The sequence below is a fragment of the Notechis scutatus genome, chromosome 2 (assembly GCF_049901735.1).
Source record: "Notechis scutatus isolate UNSWTSFEM ecotype Mainland chromosome 2, rNotScu1.2, whole genome shotgun sequence".
NCBI classification, from domain to species: Eukaryota; Metazoa; Chordata; class Lepidosauria; order Squamata; family Elapidae; genus Notechis; species Notechis scutatus.
In genome coordinates, this window is record NC_142010.1 from 175,851,470 (window position 1) to 175,871,957 (window position 20,488).

The 20,488-nt window shown below is 37.8% G+C and overlaps 1 protein-coding gene across 6 annotated transcripts in view; it reads right to left on the reverse strand.

The window, feature by feature from the left end:
• Positions 1–18,511, reverse strand: part of CHRNB3 (cholinergic receptor nicotinic beta 3 subunit) — a 31,408-nt gene extending 12,897 nt beyond the window's left edge. For 2 of the 6 annotated variants that reach the window (XR_015747976.1, XM_026672869.2), the window contains exons 1-3: positions 18,294–18,511; positions 13,035–13,186; positions 5,494–5,538 (exon numbers count right to left, since the gene is read on the reverse strand). Coding sequence is in view for 3 of the 6 variants with exons in the window: in XM_026672869.2 (XP_026528654.1) it covers positions 5,494–5,538; positions 13,035–13,186; positions 18,294–18,348 (252 nt within the window). In the remaining 3 variants the exon portion in view is untranslated. Of the gene's footprint in view, positions 1–5,493; positions 5,539–13,034; positions 13,187–14,449; positions 14,533–18,293 lie in introns of those variants that run through there. The other 4 variants (XM_087957453.1, XM_087957454.1, XM_087957455.1 and 1 more) reach the window with 4 other exon arrangements.
• Positions 18,512–20,488: the final 1,977 nt, after the last annotated feature.

A 20,488-nucleotide genomic window follows, 5' to 3' on the forward strand; every position in this document is an offset into this window, starting at 1 on the left:
GTTTTTGCTCTGGCCTACCATTGATGAGATGTGATCGCCAAAGATTTATTTTTGGGTGGACAATGACCCTCATCAGAAAAATGTTTAGCACTATGACTGTCAAGAACAACTATCCAGATAAAAGAATCAGGTATTGCCAGGATGAGTTTATCTACTGGTAGTTCCTCACAATGTATGAGTTAGGATTAGACATCATCTCTTCAACTGCATGTGTAATCACATGCAGAGGTAACCCACTTTTCAGCGTACCAAATCCCATGGAAAGGGTCATCCATATTTTTAGATGCTGTTGGGATTAGATAGCAAATATGTCCAAGGGAGTCACAGAACAGTAGGTAGCAATCTTTGTAGTATAATTATTGGAGCTGTAGTCTCACATTTGGGATTCAGCTTGAGGAAAGCTGAATTGTAGAAGTATATCTCAGTATATGAACTGGAATCTGCACCCAAAGTTGTCTTTTTACAATGACTGAAAGTTCAACTTTAATCCAGAGTTATTGTTAGACATCCAAGTGCTTTGGCAAGGAAGACATAATAATCTCCAAGGGCTGCTTGGGATTTCTTTGCCAAAATAATGAACAATGGGTATTTTTATATGCCCTTTCTTGCAATACAAATGAAGCTTTTCAGAACTGCAGACAGGTATATCAGGAAATAAAGAAGCAATTCAGAAAAATCTTGTTTTCAGATCCTCAGCTCCACAAACCTGTAGCCAGAAAGTTGAACAGGGATCATTCTACACTTAAAAAAAACCACATTCATACAACCTCAGATTCTTGATGGTTTAAACCAGTGGTCGCCAACTGGTGATCCATGGCCCACTGGTGATCCACAGAGAAATGTGGTCCACAGAGAAATGTCACCCCCAGAGCACCCCCCAAAGCAATTAATCCAGGTTGTGCAGGAACACAAGGTTGCACCGCCCACATGGCCCGAGGGAATCCTCCCCGCCCACACACTTCTTACCTGGAAAACTTGCCTGCTAAGTTGCTATTTTTTTCCCCAACCATCAGGTGTTCTGCTGTGCCGGGAGATTTAGATTAGCTGGAAAGCAGGAAATCATTGGATTTCTTGCTTTCTAGTTAATCTTTAGATCTTCGGCTCTGCTTTTAAGTAGAGCTGAACCTTCCTTAGGACTGAAGCTACTATTGGTCAGTGCAGGCTCTGGTAGCCAATGGCAGATATATAGATCTCTGAGTGAATCTGTGATTCTGTGAGCAACTCAATCTGCCTGCCTGCTTTGCCTGATTTTGGGTAAAAGTTGCTCTTTTTTATAAAAAAAAAAACAATAGTTACATAAATATTTATAATATTTACATACAAGCCATGCCCAGCCAGTCACATGACCACAAAGCCACACCCACAAATTAGGCCATGCCCACAGAACCAGTTGTTAAGAAATTTGAATCCCACTCCTACCTCTGTCTGTGTGTGTGTGTGTGTGTGTGTGTGTGTGTGTGTGAGAGAGAGAGAGAGAGAGAGAGAGAGGTTAGATAAAATCTCTCTCTCTCTCTCTCTCTCTCTCTCTCTCTCTCTCTCTCTCTCCAACATCAGCAAGCCACTGTCAGTCAAAATTCATATTAGTGGTCCCTGGGATTTAAAGTTATGAGTTTGGTGGTCCCCGAGGTCCAAAAGGTTGGCAACCCCTGACCTGGAGGACAAGACTGGACAGGTTTGTAGTAAACTATTGGAGAGAAAAACATTGCTAAAATACAGGTAGTCTTTGACTTATGACCAAAATTGAGCCCAACATTTCTGTTGCTAAGCAAAATAGTTGTTAAGTGAGGCTTGCCCCATTTTACAACCTTTCTTGGCACAACTGTTAAGTGAATCACTGCAGTTACTAAGTTAGTAACATGGTTCTTAACTGAATTTGGCTTTACCATTGACTTTGCTTGCCAAAAGTCGCAAAAGGTGATCACATGACCCCAGGGCACTGCAAACATCATAAAAATGAGCCAGTTGCCAAGCATCTGAATTTGATCATGTGACCATGGGGATGCTACAACGGTTGTGTGAAAAATGATCATAAGTCACAGTTTTTCAGTGCTGTTGTTAGCTTCAAATGGTTACTAAAGGAACTGTTGTAAGTGAAGGACCAACTGTGCTGATTTTTCCTTCCAACTTCTTCTAAAGAACAGCTGCTACAGTTTTACAAATAGGGCAGTTCTATAGCGAAAAAAAGTTACAATCCTATTGGTCTTCAACTTTCCCAATTCCCAATGCTCCAACCTTTTCTCTTATTGCAATAGCACTTGGACTTATATACCGCTTTACATTGTTTTTTACAGGCCTCTCTAAGCGTTTACAGAGTCAGCCTATTGCCCCCAACAATATGGCTCCTCATTTTACCCACCTCGGAAGCGTGGAAGGCTGAGTCAACCTTGAGCCTGGTGAGACTCGATCTGCCAAATTGCAGGCAGCCAGCAGTCAGCAGAAGCAGCCTGCATTCTAACCACTGTGCTACCATGGCTCTTATGCTAGTAGAGGGCACTAGCAGTTCAGAAAACAGAATCAAGTTGGTTGATTGTTGGAGGTTCTGACCCCATTTTGGTTGCAATGTCAGCAGAAGCCAGCATTACAATTATAGCTCATTCCCCACTGAGGTTGTTTTTAAAAAAAAAAAAAAAAAAAACTACTAACATTCCATTGATATATTAACTATGCAATGTCCCCATTATGGTGCTCAAAGGCTGTTCCAGTTTACATAAACAAAGAGAAGAGCAATAAGGCTGATGTGGATTTATATTTAGTGAAACTCTCTAATTCCCTTTCCTGAATATCACATGGGCCAGCCACGTGTCCTATACTGTAACTATTGAATAACTTAAATAAAATGCGCAAATGCAACTCATCAGGGAGAGTCCAGAGAGGCCATTTTATATATGAGATAGCAGTGTTGATCATACTGCGCTAGAAGGAGAGTTGAAGGACTCATTTCTTCTTATAGCCCTAGAGGGCTCATATATCTCATGTAATTATCTTGAAGCTGCATACAAACAACACAATTAAAATGACTAAATGCATTAATAATCTTACAGTGAATTTATATATAAAAAACCCACATATGTATTAAAAAGAGATAGAAAGAACAGGGAAGCAAAACTAGAACAGGAAAGAACAAAATAATGCCACAGCATCAGTGCTGGGATTCAAAAAAAAATTACTACCAGTTCTGTGGGCGTGGCTTGGTGGGCTTGGTGGGCTTGGTGGGCTTGGTGTGGCTTGGTAGGCATGGCTTGGTGGTGTGGCATGGGAAGGATACTGTAAAATGTCCATTCCCACCCCACTCCAGGGGAAGTTTACTGCAAAATCCCATTCCCTCCCCACCCCACTAACCTGCTTTCCAGCTCCATTCTCCTGTGCAGAGCAACAAAAGAAGACCCAGACAATCAGCTGGGACTCCAGAGGCAGAGAATAGATGGGGGTGGGGCCAGTCAGAAGTGGTATTTGCCGGTTCCCTGAACTACTCAAAATTTCCGCTACCGGTTCTCCAGAACTGGTCAGAACCTGCTGAATACCACCACTGCACAGCATTGTGTTGCAATGACTAGAGATTGTATGCTTCAGTCAGGTTTATCATCGCAAAGGCTACTTAGACCTCCTGTATCAAAACATGAGGCAGGGAATGCTGCGGGTCCCATCCCCGAGGGATATACATCTGGTAGGACCCAGAAGAAAGGCCTTCTCTGTGGTGGCTCCCTCTCTCAGGAGCATTATTCCCCCAGAGATTAGAACGGCCCCCACTCGAACGCTCTTCCGGAAGGCGCTGAAGACCTGGTTCTGCCAGTGGGCCTGGGGAACCCAGAGTGGGATGGAGCCCATTAAATGGCTCGTGTGATCTGCTGTCCCTGGGGTGGGAGGTTGGGAGGTGGTTTTCTTATATCAATTTATTTGATTCTTCTTATTAGTTTTACTGTTTTAAATGTGGTTTTATATTCTTTAAGATGCCTCGAGTCGTCATTGGCAAATAGGCGGCAGTATAAATCAAATAAATAAATATCAATCAAATAAATATCAATCAATCAATAAATAAATAAAACTGGAAGCCCGAATTTGGCTCAGGGCCTATTAGCATGACATGGTGTACAGGAAAATGCCCCACTCAACCACTTCATTGCCACATTCTGATCCAGCAGAAGCTTCTGGATCAATTGCCAGGGCAGCCCCACCATAAAATGCAGTCTAAATAAAATGTAGTCTAAATGAAAAGCACCCACATAATTCACTACTATGCTATCCCTATTCAGGAAAGGGATATCTATTCAGGAAAGACCATAGCAGATATGGTCCCACTGAAGGGGGTTGACTAATTAAAACATAATTACACATCCCCCCACCCCACCTCCCAGGTGTGTCCGGCTCCCTCCTTTGACATCTTGTGTTAATGATTTTTTTTTACCTGCAGTGTTATTTTATAATTGATGGTTTTAATATCTTTGCGTGTAAGCCACCCAAAGTCATTGGATATGAGATGGGAGGCAAATAAATTTCACAATAAATAAAAATAAAATAAAGAGACGCTAACTGAAGGTGGTAATTAGTGCTCTTGGGAACATGACATTGGAATTGAATGTTTGTAAGCCACCTAGAGTTACTTTGGAGAGATGAGAGGCAAATAGGTTTGGTAAATAAAAAAATAACATTTTTACATGTTCAAAATACAATGTGAACATTGCTGTTCAAATACAGATAGTCCTCAACTTACAACAATTCACTTAGTGACAGTTCAGAGTTACAAAGGCACTGAAAATAGTGACCTACGCCCATTTTTCACACTTACAGCATCCCCATAGATCATGTGATTTACATTCCGATGCTTGAGAATTGGCTCACACTTATGACAATTGCAGTGTTCCAGGGTCATGTGATCACCTTTTATGACAAACAACGTTAAGGGAGAAACCAGATTCACTTAACAATTGTGTTACTAATGTAATGACTGCAGTGGTTCACTTAACAAATGTGGCAAGAAAAGTCATAAAATGGGACAAAATTCACTTAACAAATTCCTCACTTAGCAACATAAATTTTTGGCTCAATTTTGGTTGTAAGTTGAGGACTACCTGTACATTGGTTAAAACAAAAGCCATTTCTGCTAGCACTGATGATGTTACAAAGTTGGGTAATAAAATACCTGCAAGAAAACCATCAAACTCAAAGAGCATCACGGACCCCACAGTTCAACCCTGAGCTGCAAATATTCTCTTCTATTAGTAAAGCCATTTATATGTTGCATTGGATGGCATTAGATTTGACATTTTTATAAAACATTAATTGGAAATATCCTTAAATATTAATTATTTTAACCAAAGTATCTGTGACATTAACCAATTTATACCCATTAAGGGGAGGCTAGATTTATAGATTCATAGAACCAGATTGGAACATCTGTCTCACAAGCTGAAAAATATTTACAGGGATATTAAAACTCACTGATTACTAACAATTCAAGCAATTAAATATTTTAAAATAATACCGTTCTATTTTTACCTGTTTCAGCCATACGTTAGTTGTCATTAACTGGTTCTTTTCATCCTGTTGGAGAAGAGGGGGGGGGAGCAGGTCATTTATTTTTATTTTTTTAAAATATCCCCTATACCCCCAGGGAGTCAGCTACATTTTCTGAGGATATTTCACTTCCCAGGAGGAGCCCTATGTAAAATAATTAAACTTGAATGCTTTAAGATTGCATAAGATTAGTACATAAGGCTAGAAAAGGAGGAGGATAAAATGACTTTACAAGTGTTTGCATAATTATTTGATTCAGAAGTAGGGTTTCCAGAGAACGTCTGCAAGAAGAGAATATAGCTTCCTTGTCTCTTCTGGCCAGCAGACATAGTCAAATATCGTTGGCCTTTTTGAATATCTAACAAGTTTTCTTTTCCTGAGCAGTTTTTTTCCCATCACATAATGAATTCCTTAATCAGTTAACTATAAGTTAAGAAGCTCAGCTCTAATTAGCAGATTAATTAGTTGATTACCACCTCCTCCCTCCTGCCTGAAAGTCACAAGACCTTAATCAACTGTACCCTTGAAGGCCTTTGCCTCCTAAACAGCTCTAGTGCATTCCTAAGACTTGTTGGAAGAAAAAAGGCACTGGAGACAAAATGGAGTCTGGAGGCTGATTGAAAAGAGGATCCATTTATTGATGAAGCAGAAGCACATGGGTGGTTCTGGGCAGCTGACCCACTGAGTCTATGGGCGAGTTTTCCCGGACCTTGGCTGTTTGGAACAAGGATTTTAAAGGGGTTTTGAGTTTTGAGCTCAAAGGCTGCTTGGAACTGAACCAGATGGATATTTCTTCCAACAAACTGAAAAACCAGTATTTCTTGTGCTGGAAAAGTAATTGCATATACACATAAGTTTACCTCCTTTCCTTTTCAGTTTTCCACTGTGATTTTTGTTGCAGGTGACAAGAAAGTCAAATGCTTCAAAACTGTTGAAAATTAAACTGTTAGCATGCCTTCCTTTTCTTCCTTTCTCTTCTCTACGTCCACTTTTGTCTCTTCAGGTATCTGGTAATATCAGATATCTCTGTGCTACCCTATATAGCAATAGCACTTAGACTTATATGCCACTTTATAGTGTTTTACAGCCTTCTCTAAGTGGTTTACAGAGTCAGCATATTGCCCCCAACAATTTGGGTCCTCATTTTACCCACCCCGGAAGGAGGGAGAGCTGAGTCAACCTTGAGCCTGTTGAGATTTGAACTGCCAAATTGCAGGCAGCTGGCAGTCAGCAGAAGTAGCCTGCAGCACTGCACACTGTGCCACCGTGGCTCATATGTCATATGAGTCACCTAAGTCATATCTTCCCTGAAGTAAAACACCTGATCTTGAAAGTTGCTCTGGACCCTTTTATAGCCATGCGACCAGAATAAATGCAGCGGTTTTGGCTTTGCCCTTCCCTGTGCCAAGCAGGGACTCCAGACTAGCAATTGGAAATCTTGCAGCCCAAGGCTGGGACATAACCAAGGCAGATTCCAAGTCTTTAATCATAGAACAAAATATAAGTTGCTACAGCATTTGGCAAACAATTCCCTCTGGATTGAGCTGGCCTAGAGTCTTGATCTAAACTGGGCCTGATCAACAGTCTTTAGGCTCCAGTTCTGGAAAAATATAGCTTCTGATTAGCTGCAACTCTGGCAAGAATCTGCTCCATGACAGGTCATCATATAAGCAGAAGCTCAAGAACATTTTCATCTCCCAAGCAATAATACCAAAAGTAATTGGTAGCTATAGGGACTAGTCACTTTGATAATCTTTATCTCTGTGGCGTCTTTCCGAGTCAGTCTTTACTCCTGCTGAAAATTCAGAGGAGTCCATGAAGTTTCTTGGCAACATTTTCAGAAGTGAGCCTTCCTCCTAGGACTGAGAAAGAATGACACCACCAAATGGGTCTCATTAATAAACTTATCCTCCATTAATTTGTCTAATCTCCTTTTAAACCTACATAAAGTGATATATAATCAAATTCCATAGTTTAATTACATGCTCTCTTTTTTTTCTGTCATCCACTTTTTGCCACTCAGCAAATTAGAATACTCCAATTCTTCTAATAAGGCATGGGAAGGAAATTTCCCTGACCAATTTCTGTATTACTTGGCATTAACATTGGATCCTTCCATAATATGTAGCATTTCAGGCAGCAATTTCTGCATAAATGCATAATTTTATGTTTGATTTGGGATTTATTTTTTCTTCAAGCTTAAAGTCCTCAACGTTATAAGATTTTCTAATAAACAAGTTGTTTTACTGACTTCAATGTTATAAAGCTGCTTACTTGGTATTTTTTTCAAGTTCATAAATGCATTTAAGATTCAGTGGCTAAGACAATATATAGTATTTGCCTAAATACAGCATTTGCTCCAAAACATTATAATTACAATTTTATTTTAAATTTGTTCCCCAATGTGAAATTTGTATTATCAGAGCAACTGCACATTGGATCTATGTTTCCATCAAAATGTTTAACACTACCCAAAATTGTTTTTAATTCAATTATTTTTAACTTAAACATTGTGAACATATATAAGAACATTATATGAGAGTTAAATGGGAATTTCTGGCTTCTATCTTTTTATAGATACTTACATTGTTTTAACTATTCTAAATGAACAGCAACTGTGAGCAAAGTTGAACATTTAATTTATGAACAATTCATGCAGGAAGATCACACAAACTGATGTTAATGACAACACAGTCATCAAAATGATCAGCACAAGTCATGTAAAAATGATTTATATTGTATGTCAGTTGGGAAAATTGGTGGGAATATAGAGTTGAAAGGAGCTAGTTAAAACATGGGAAATTCAATAAAAATGGATAGATTTGGCTCATAACGGGCCAAATTTAACTGTGGCTGTAAAGCGTGGATAACTGATGTGACAATACCAGGGGATAGTAGAATGGAAGTCAAAGAATGGCAGAAGTTGACAAAGTATCAAGATCTGAAAATCGAAACTGAAAGATTATGACACAAACCAGTCTTGGTGGTCCCAGTGGTTATCAGCAGATGAGTGCCACCACCAAATGGGTCTCATTAATAAACTTATCCTCCATTAATTTGTCTAATCTCCTTTTAAACCTACATAAAGTGATATATAATCAAATTCCATAGTTTAATTACATGCTCTCTTTTTTTCTCGTCATCCACTTTTTGCCACTCAGCAAATTAGAATACTCCAATTCTTCTAATAAGGCATGGGAAGGAAATTTCCTGACCAATTTCTGTATTACTTGGCATTAACATTGGATCTTTCCATAATATGTAGCATTTCAGGCAGCAATTTCTGCATAAATGCATAATTTTATGTTTGATTTGGGATTTATTTTTCTTCAAGCTTAAAGTCCTCAACGTTATAAGATTTTCTAATAAACAAGTTGTTTTACTGACTTCAATGTTATAAAGCTGCTTACTTGGTATTTTTTTCAAGTTCATAAATGCATTTAAGATTCAGTGGCTAAGACAATATATAGTATTTGCCTAAATACAGCATTGCTCCAAAACATTATAATTACAATTTTATTTTAAATTTGTTCCCCAATGTGAAATTTGTATTATCAGAGCAACTGCACATTGGATCTATGTTTCCATCAAAATGTTTAACACTACCCAAAATTGTTTTTAATTCAATTATTTTTAACTTAAACATTGTGAACATATATAAGAACATTATATGAGAGTTAAATGGGAATTTCTGGCTTCTATCTTTTTATAGATACTTACATTGTTTTAACTATTCTAAATGAACAGCAACTGTGAGCAAAGTTGAACATTTAATTTATGAACAATTCATGCAGGAAGATCACACAAACTGATGTTAATGACAACACAGTCATCAAAATGATCAGCACAAGTCATGTAAAAATGATTTATATTGTATGTCAGTTGGGAAAATTGGTGGGAATATAGAGTTGAAAGGAGCTAGTTAAAACATGGGAAATTCAATAAAAATGGATAGATTTGGCTCATAACGGGCCAAATTTAACTGTGGCTGTAAAGCGTGGATAACTGATGTGACAATACCAGGGGATAGTAGAATGGAAGTCAAAGAATGGCAGAAGTTGACAAAGTATCAAGATCTGAAAATCGAAACTGAAAGATTATGACACAAACCAGTCTTGGTGGTCCCAGTGGTTATCAGCAGATGAGTGCCAAACCCAAAACATTTTGGACATCATTTAGAAAATCTGTGTATTGGTGATTTCCAGTTTGTCGACTGCGGCGGTAGGGATTGCGAAGCTGCGCGATCCCTGCCGCGCTAGCCGTTTTTGGGGCTCCGATCCGAAAGGGTGCGGAGCAAGGCTGCCCTGCAGGGGCAGCTGAAGGTAGGGGGATCCGGGAAAGGGTTTGGGGTGCTGCAGAACCCCTCCTAGCCGGCAGAACCTCCTTTTACCAAGGCAGTGCAGCGGCGGTCCGCAATGGCCGCCACAAAGAAGTCGGCAGCTGGGCAAGTATGCGCTGGAGGAAGAGGAGAAAGTTTTTAAAAGTGAAAGTCTTCTTGGTCGACCCAGGACTCTAAGATATATTTAATTTAATTCCTGAAAATGATGGCTTTTTGGATGATTCTTTCCACAAGAGAAAATAAGCGGCAATTCTGAGGTGCTGAAAGGAAAGTTTACTCTCCCCCGACGGAATTAATAAATGGATATTGAGAAACCTGTTTTTTTTTCAGGTTAAACTAGCTCTTTGGGATAAGTCGGAAGGGAGAGGACAAAAAATATATTTATCTGGTTGGATTTTGTTGGAGGAGATGCCTTAAGGATTTGAAAATAGAAATAAAATCTTAATAAGGCTTCAAAACACAGATTTGAATTTTCTTTTTTCCTTTGTCTGATATTACCCCTGGAAGAGAAAGGGGGATTTTGGCTTGGCTTGGATTGATTGAGGATTGTGGACATTGGGATTGTCTTATTTTTCTTTTGGAATATTTTGGTTGGTGTGAGAAGAAAGAGGGAAAAAGAAAAGAAAAGATCTATAATGGCTTTTTCTTTTGAGGAACTGAGGGATGAATATGAGCAAACAAAAGCAGCCTGTAAGGATGGTATGGAAAAAGCTTTTCTTTTTTAGAAATGGCGTTGGTTAACTATGAACAGACAATACAGATGGAAGCTGAAGAACAACAAGAGGAAGATGAAGCGCCATCTTCAATGAATCCCAAAATTCATCTAAGAAAGAAGGAAGGAAGAAAGCGAGGAAAATGAAGGATTTAAGATCTAAAAAAACATTTAAGAAAGAGAAAAATATGATGCAAAATAAATACAATGATAGCAAACAAGAGAAAAGGGAATACAACAGAGAAGGGATGCCGGCAAGACAGAGGTTAGAAGAGGGGGGGTAGGAAGATTTGGTGGGGGAAGAAAGAAAGGGGAAAGGCAGAGAAAAGCCACAAAGTTTTAAAATTAGATGGGAAAAGAGGAATCCTTTTTAGGGATAATGGGTAAAGCATAATTTTTTTAAAAAAGATTCTGCAAGGTACACAAGATGGTATTGCAACATTTGTATTAAAAATAGAAAATTAGAATGGTTTAAAAGTTAATAAGAAATTAAAATGTTGAAATGTTTAATAATGATTGATTTTTAAAATGTAATAAAATATTGAAGGAAAGGCAATGAGAATGCTATAAGATTTATTATTTAGATTTATTATTTAACTACGTATTTAGGAGGATATTATGTATTTAAACATTTTTGATTTTTACTCTGTTTTTATTGTTACTAAAAGTAAAAATTAGTAGATAGAATGTACCAAGCAGAATCAAATTGGGTATTAGGTGTTATTTTAAATGTTAATCTAATTAATTTAGGGAGAGGATAGAAAGGCATCATACTCTGATTAGTGATTTCAGGAGAAATTCTTTTTTTTTTTTTCATTATAAGGAATGAGATAGAGGGATAATAAAGGATGGGCAAAAGATACAAATATAATGATTTAAATTAAGATGGATTGAATAAGATAGAATTATGAAGAGTGAAATATGTGGAGAAGTTTATATAGAAGATACAGAATGGTAAATAAAATAAGTAATGATCTGTAAGATGAGCATGAATATAATTAAAGCCCATATAAAGAGAGGTACCTGGGGCCAAGTTACTTTACCAAAAGATTTTTATATGTATGTTTGTGTCTGTTTATGTCTTTGAGAGTATTGGTGAAACCTTGTAGAAACATAGAAAGAGAGTGATGATAATCAAGTCAGAAAGAAATAGATGAAATAATATAGAAATGTATTGTATAAGATAAGGTTTTATCTGACTTGTTAAATCTATAATGGAAAAAGGTTCAAATATGTAATGGTTGATGATGATTTGTTTGTTTTTTGAAATTAATAAAACTTGCTTAAAAAAAAAAAAAGAAAATCTGTGTATTGATAATTAGAAAAGGCTATGCTGCTTGGATTTACACATGTAGTATACTATACCAATATATCATCAAATAACCACTTCTGCCTATCCCAGGTCCTGGGGAGGACTCAACAGGTGCAAAAAAAATGCCAAATCCAATCTGAACACCTGGTTGGCTGTGTGATGAACCATAAAAATACATACCTTCATAAAATCTTTGCAAAAGTAAACTATGTAATCTTTTTGTAGGGCTGCAAATATAATCACATTTTTTTAAAAAAAATGCATTTGTAGGCTTAATAACAAAGGATCTATATTGCCTGTAAGATCTGGAGGATGTGCCTCTATGCCCTTTGCAAGCGGGTATACACATACAAGCACATGCATGTACAAAGAGTGAACCTTAAAGGTTACTCTGGCAAAGAACAATTGGAAGAAATTATCACAGGGTAGAATAGCAGGGCTCAAGGTATTTTATTATATTTTGACCAGTACTATACCATCTGTGTTTACAGCCTATATATACCAGCCCAAAACTTTATGCATGTACATAGCAACAAATAGAAAAAAAAATGAAAAAAAATTGCACGCCTTAAGCATGAGCTATGCTTCCTATAGACACATACCTTTCAGATACTGTATCTGTATTCCTGAACTGCCACTCTTAAGACCCCCTAAAGCAGGGGTCTCCCAACATGCTGGTTGAGGAATTCTGGGAGTTGAAGTCCACAAGTCTTAAAGTTGGCCCGTTGAAACCCATGGCCTAAAGCAGGGGTCTCCAACCTTGGCAACTTTAAGACTTGTGGACTTCAACTCTGAATTCCTCAGTCAGCTATGCTGCTGAGGAATTCTGGGAGTTGAAGTCCACAAGTCTTAAAGTTGCCAAGGTTGGAGACCCTTGCCCTAAAGCAATAAGGGTATATATTTTGCTCTCCTTCAGCTTGGATTTGAGCTCCCATAATCTCTAACCAGCATGGCTGATGGTTATTTGAAAAACTAGCCAGTCCAATCACATCCTGCTAATTAAATAAAGGGGAGGAAAACAATTTCATTGTTATTAAATATTAATAAAAAGTCATTAACAAGATTGATGGAGACAAACAGGATCATCCCTTATCAAGGGAAATAATGTGACCGCTCCTATCAATGAATGTTAGAAAAAAATTAGTTTAAAGATTACCTACCACATCTACAAGCTGAGAGATCTTCAGTCCAAAATATACCTTTATAGTATCATTAGCATGTTTTACTGGCCTGATCCATTTCTGATATCCATGAAACAAGTGTCGCAAAAGAGCATCTTCATTCTCAGCAAATGAACTGAATACAGTAAAAGCTAAAAGACAGAAAAAAAGAGGGGGGAGAGGCAGAAATAACTAATTAGAGCTATCATATAAAACATTGCTATGGCCTAATACAATCAAATTAAAATCATAGACATGTCATATAATGTTGTTCTAGATGCAAAGAGAACGTTTTTTTTAAAAAAAAACAGCCAATGGCATAAACATTTCTTTTATGACTAACTCAAGTGGGAACTTTTAAACCATTAATAATTTAAATAGCGGTGGAAGGGACAATTTAAATGTATGCCTTATAATTATTACTAATAATTATTACTAATTATTAAGCATGACAGTCAGGACAATGTAGAATGCAAAATGGCAGCTTGGACAGAATTAAAAGTCTATGGCAATATATAAATTTTAGCAGATGGGCTATATATAAAAGGAAACAATCTGGACCTATTTCCAAATGAAAGCAATTTTAGGGGGAAAAAAACCTTCTTAGAATCAGTGCCTCCCACCTCTAGTTTTGAAATACTGTTCAGGATGACAGGACTCTTGTACTTTTAACAGTTGCCTAGGAGTCTTATTTTTAGTTTTTAGCAAACTGTCATATTGTACAGAAGTGGGAAAAGCCATAAATAACAGTATTCCTCCCTAAGCACCTATAGTACCTTATTCATAGTAGAGAACTCCAATGTTTATGCTACATTTCAAGGAATACTTTTTATTAACTATCCCTTATTAAGCAGGTTTACATCACTGGTGGGATTCAAAACATTTTAATACCGGTTCTGTGGGTGTGGCTTGGTGGGCGTGGCTTGGTGAGCATGGCAGGGGAAGGGTACTGTAAAATCTCCATTCCCTCCCCACCCCACTCTCCACCCACAGCTCCGTTCTCCTGTGCAGGGCAACAAAAGAAGACCCAGCCAATCAGCTGGGACTTGGGAGGCAGAGAATAGATAGGGGGCGGGGCCAGTCAGAAGGGATATTTGCCGGTTCTCCGAACTACTCAAATTTTTTGCTACTGTTTCTCCAGAACTGGTCAGAACCTGCTGAATACCACCTCTGGTTTATGTGGTTTGCCTAAACATCGTCTCCTAACCACCTCCTTGCTGTGGTCCAAGCTAGGTCAGAAACTGTGGTTTGTAAATTCTGGTTTGCAAATCCCAGTGGCTAAGTGGCTACAGTATAAAATAACTGTTCTTGTTGTGTGCAAATCCAGTCATTAAATTTAGGGTTCAGGCCAGGAATGATATCCAGTGACTGAAAAGTTGAGTGGACTGCATTGTGTAACAAACTGTGAAAATAACCTTGGGAGACAGGAGGAAGAGCTGCAGCCAGGGCAAATGTCAGACAAGAGATAACTCATCTCAGAAGGGACCCTCCCTAGTTCTCTGGAAAATAAAAAGAAGGGAAAGTCTTGAAAAATAAGTCTTTCAGACTTACAAGATTCTGTTACTGTAACCTTACAATAAAAGGAATGTTAGTACTCATGGAATTGGTTTTATGGGGCTGACTTGTAATTTATTGGGTGTGCTGATCTTTCCATCATACAAACAAATGTTTAAATAACAGTAGAGTGACAAGTATAGAAAGAAAGAAAGAAAGAAAGAAAGAAAGAAAGAAAGAAAGAAAGAAAGAAAGAAAGAAAGAAAGAAAGAAAGAAAGAAAGAAAGAAAGAAAGAAAGAAAGAAAGAAAGAAAGAAAGATGAAGTAAGGAAGAGAGAAAGAAAGAAAAAGAAAAAGAAAGAAAGAAAAGAGTAAGGAAGAGAAAGAAAGAAAGAAAAAGAAAAAGAAAGAAAAAGATGAAGTAAGGAAGAGAGAAAGAAAGAAAGAAAAAGAAAAAGAAAGAAAGAAAGACGAAGGAAGGAAGAGAGAAAGAAAAAGAAAGAAAGAAAATCATATATGAGGATAGCTTATTTCATAAGTTTACAAAATGAGATAATTTGTTGAAGATTGTCTGTCTGCCTATCTATCTATCTATCTATCTATCTATCTATCTATCTATCTATCTATCTATCAAAACTCTACCACAGTAAAGTGAAAAAAACAGCCATATTGGAAAGGCAAATATGCTGTAAATAATTAGGCTGTTTTTTTCACTTTACTGAAGTGACAAACATGAGAAGAGATCTGTTGGATCTGGCCAAAGGGCTATCTAGGACATCATTTAGTATTTTCAGTGTTTGCCCAAGCTACTGAAGACTGACACATATTCATGATCTTAAGATTGTGATACTCTGCCGTAGTGATACTTAAAGGAACTAATATTTCTCTATCATCATTCTGCTATCACTATCCGGGATTAGAGAGATAATGGATATTAATACTCAAGAAAGGCTATATGCCAACCTTTAATATTGTAAGTTGGCTAGATCAGGTTAAGCTCAAGAGCAGAATACTATAGATAAGTACTCAAAAGTAAGTCTTACTAAGCTTAATGGGACTTTTCCTAAGGTTAGTTTGTCCTGAGCATCACAGTTGCACAGAAGACAGGATTCTCCCTCTCTGCTTTATTCCACTGCCTGCAACATAGCTTGCTTGATTTGTAGCTTCCTCTCTGCACACATTCCTACAATTTCATTTAAAAATTGTATGTCTAATTACCATGCAGCAAAGCAAATACACTTAAGAGTATGGTTTTTAAAATATATCTTTATCAATACTCTAAACAAGTCAGAAGTCAAATACTTGACTAAACTATTTTTAGGGATTTCTTTTTCCTTTCTTTTCCCCCTTTTTCTCCCTTTTTAAGTATTTGTAAATAACAATACAGTGGAGATTTTGGTCCTAAGCTCAAAGATTTATAGTCTTCTTGAAATAATACAATTCTTTCTGTTATGATCAATCTTCCATGAATGTTATAATGACAATTAATTGTATAACTTTAGTGATTTTCATTGTCCCCTTATTGATATCTTCTAAATTTATATCTTTGTTTTAAAGAAATAAAAGAAAAAAGAATAATTATTTGTAAAATTCAAATGAGTTATTTTAGATCTATTTGAAAAGATGCATACTGTTAACGGTTAATGATAACAGTTAAATTGGAATCCATAAGGAAAATGAGATTGTTTATGAAAACAGTCTGAGCCAATAAATTCTGCATATACTGAAGAAAAAATAAGTCTCAGTTGAGGAAAAACTTACTTCCAAGTAAAGTTGCAGTGAACTATACTTCAGGATTTTCTCCTCACAGAAAAAAAGAGAATCTCTCAATTGTTGTGGAGACTTGCTGGCTATTTTTCTTTTTCCTTTATTTCCTTTATTAGTAAGTAGGTCACCTATTCTTGAAGCAGGATAGGAAGAGGTTCACTTTTAAAATTTTAAACCTTTCAACTTTGGTATTGGAGAAGATTCTTGAGAATACTTCATCTTCAACCACAACAATACAAGAGCACACAATAGATACCAACTCAAGGTAAACCGCACCAAACTTGATTGCAGGAAATACGACTTCAGCAACAGAGTGGACAAGGTCTGGAATACTCTACCCGACTCTGTAGTCTCTTCCCCAAACCCCAAAAACTTTAACCTTAGACTGTCTACTATTGACCTCACCCCTTTCCTAAGAGATCTATAGGGAACATGTATAAGCGCACCAACGTGCCTACCGTCCCTGTCCTAGTTTTTTTTTTCTTATTCGTATCCATTTCATGTATTCATAACCATGTTTATACTTACACCTGTTATCTAATAATCACTTGACAAAATAAAATAAATAAATAAATAAAATAAAGAATATGGTGGACAGTCAAGAAACAAACTGATGGATCATCTTATGGATCAATCCAGAAATCTCACCAGGGGCACAAAGGACCAGGCTTGTGTTATCCTGTTTCAGACACATTATATGATGAATGAACTCTCTGGAGAAAGCTCTAATGCTGGCAAAAGTGGAAGGACAGAGGAGACAAGGATGACTAGCCGTAGGGTAGGTGGCCTCAGAAATAGTCATATTGAGTACACTGTTAGAAGACCTAAAAGACCAGGTGATGGATGCATTGTCATGGAGACAAGGGAACTGAAAACAATTTGATGGCACATAATTAACCAATCAATCAATCCTGAAGGCTTTGAGCTGCTAACAGTCAAAAACATCTTCAAAAGAAGCTCTCCAATGATAAATTATCTGCCCAAAGCAGTGGTGTTTTTTTTTTTAAAAAAAAAAAATCCCAACAGCCTTGTAAAGAACAAAGCTGGAGGAAGAACCCTGCAGGGAAAGGCAGCCACTGCCATCTCATTTAAGACTTTTGATAAAGACCTACCATTGATTTTCTTCCCTCTTTGCCACCAGCTAGTGTTATCTGCAAGTTAGATACGATGGCCTTAGTAAAGAACCGAAAAAGCTCTTTGACGATGGAAGCAAGAAAAGAAAGAATAGCAAATGGGTAGATTGGAACAAGGTTGTGGGGGCTGAAGTTCTATGTATTGTATAAACATTTCCGGAAGCTACATTAAGCAAAATCCATAAATGGGGCTCATTATTTTCTTATTCTAACTCTAAATGAGCTACTTTGCATAAATCTCCTTCCTTTCCCATCCTCGACAGATTTTTCTTCCTTTCTCAATAATTCATAGTTGTACGTGAAAATGTCACGAGAGCTTCTTGCACGTATCTCTTACTGCCTTCTGGTTTCCCTCCGTAGCCTTATTTGCCCTCTCACATAGAGCCTTATTTGCCCTCCAAGTTCAATGTGGGACTCGACGAAAGGTAACATTTGCTTCAGAACAGACAGGAGCAGAACTGCAGTGTCAGAGAATAGGATCTATCAAGTCAAGAGACCCCGTTTAGGACAGTGGCACTTTTCTTGCATACATGATGATAGAGCTACATACATGGGTAGCTTTGGGGAAGAAAAGTGGGGGGGAGGTGACCTGATCAAAAGCCTTCGCAGAATGTCACTAAAGTATTAAAACTCCAACGAACAAGCTTGTTCATGAGAAAAATGAACCGAAATACGATACTTGCTGCCTTCTGTAGCTTACTATTTTTTTTCCCCCTACTTCCCTTCTTTTAAAGACAAACAAAAGTTAATTCCAACATGCTTGAAGAAGACTGGATTGATATCAGCCCAGAAAAATAAAATCTCTGCGTTGCTGCAAATGATCCGAGAGGAAACCAATTGCTGAACTTTGTTAAATTGCACTTACCTGAACCATGGGCACACAAAAGGAGGGGCAGTTTAATGACATCTAAGAACCTCATCACCACAGCCGGTGCTGCTGCTGCTGGATGTTTCGGATGTTTATAGATCACCTACTTCCATCGAAAACACAAAAATAATTCTAAACCATAACAGCTGGCAGGCTAGTTCCAGGGAGAAGAGATTTAAGCCTTCTCTTGTACCACTGTGAAGGTTTTTAGAATACGCTTCATTGATTTTCAGTCAGCTGTCAGAAGCTGCACACAAGAATCCTACAAAAGGAAACAACCGCCTGGGTCCTAAATTCTGCCTTCTTGTTTGAGCAATAGCTGGGATTCTTTTGAAAGGCAAAGTTAAGCGAGTTCAAAGAAGAACCTTAGGCAACAGCAATCCAATGCATGCTTGGTTTGAATTATCCTCTGTATGATATAAAATAAAGTGTGAAAAATCTAGATGGCCTGTAGATAGTGGGAGGGAGAGGGGGGGTTGTATACAAGAGTGGGATTCAATTTTTTTTAACAACCGGTTCTGTGGGCGTGGCTTAGTTGGTGGGCGTGGCTTGGTGGTCATGTGACTGGCTCGGCGTGGCCAACTCAACATCACTCACATCGAGGCACGCATCTCCTCGTCTGGCCTCTTGTGACTGTGGGGATGCTGCAATAGTCATAAGTGTGAAAAATGGTCATAAGTCACTTTTTTCAGTGCCATTGTCACTTTGAATGGTCACTCCACACAAGCAAAGTACCAGCAAAGGAAGGAAAAATAACTCCAGAAAAGTTCCTGAGACAGGAAGTCTAGACCTGCCAAGAATGTAATAAGGGTTAATGGAGAGGCAGTTTCTGTGAGCAACACCAGAATGTTTCCTTCCTGCCTTTCTTACAGGATTAGGCCAGTAATTTCCTCTAACAACCGGTTCTCTGAACTGCTTAGAATATTAACAACCGGTTCTAGCGAATAGGTGTGAACGTGTAGAATCCCACCCCGGTTGTATACCCGCTGACATCTAATGATCATCCAGATTTTTGCAGCCCATTTATGGAAGCCACAGAGCAGCAGTTCCCCACCTGTTCAGCTTATTGACCTCTTGAAAAAGTTTCAGATTGTTCATCAACTCCCAAACATTTATTTATGTGAATATAATTTAATAAATACCACTTTAACTAATAATACTATAAATAAAAGTAATAATAATATTATGAATATATAATAATAATATGATACAGCAGCAACCCATATCAACTATCAGCGCCAGTCAATGATATTTGTGATACATTTTTAAATGTTCAGTTGACTGAGTTTCATGTTTAATGAGTAAAAAGAGATAATGTGTAATAAGAACACCCCAGACTTAACAATTGTTGGTAAGAAAGACAAATAAGCCTAGATAGTAGATGTGGCTGTACTGGAGCAGAAGAGAAGAGAAAGAACTGGAGAAGATAACAAAATACAAAGACCTGCAAACAGAAATAGAACGACTGTGACAAAAGAAAGCAAAGGTATTACCAATAGTCCTACCTAGGTGCTTTAGATGCACCACTTGAATACCATCGGCATCGACAAATTTACCATCGGTCAATTGCAAAAGGCAGCTTTATTCAGGATAGCTTACATCCTGCGATACCTCTAACACCATCAAACATCAAACATCAACATCTGCCTATCCCAGATCTTTGGGATGGATTTGATAGATGGATAAAAAATGCCAAATCCAATTGGAACATCTGGCTGATTGTGCAACGAATCAAAATAATAATCTGACTATCCCAGGTCGCTGGGAAGAACTTGATAGACAGATAAAAATGCCAAAACAAGTCTAAACATCTGGGTTACTGTGCATAATAATGTCAACTCAAGGCCACACTCACTGCAATGACCAACCAACCCTGTCTTACAACTATGGCTATCTTATGGCTATCTACCTTCAGGAATAGGGACTGGTGTGGAGCTCTTCAGAGACCCTAAAAGATTAAATTACCTCAAACCACCTTCCATCATTTATTGATCATCGATTGACACCCCCCCAGCCATTTATTGACCTTTTGACACCCAGCCATTTATTGGCTCATTAAATAGTCCCATCAACCATTGAGGGTTGATATTAACCACTTTGGGTGATCCTGCCATAGAAGGACATAAACACTTGGAGCTATCTGCATTTGATGGCATTGAATAACGTCTCATGAGATCTTGAGGGGATCTCCT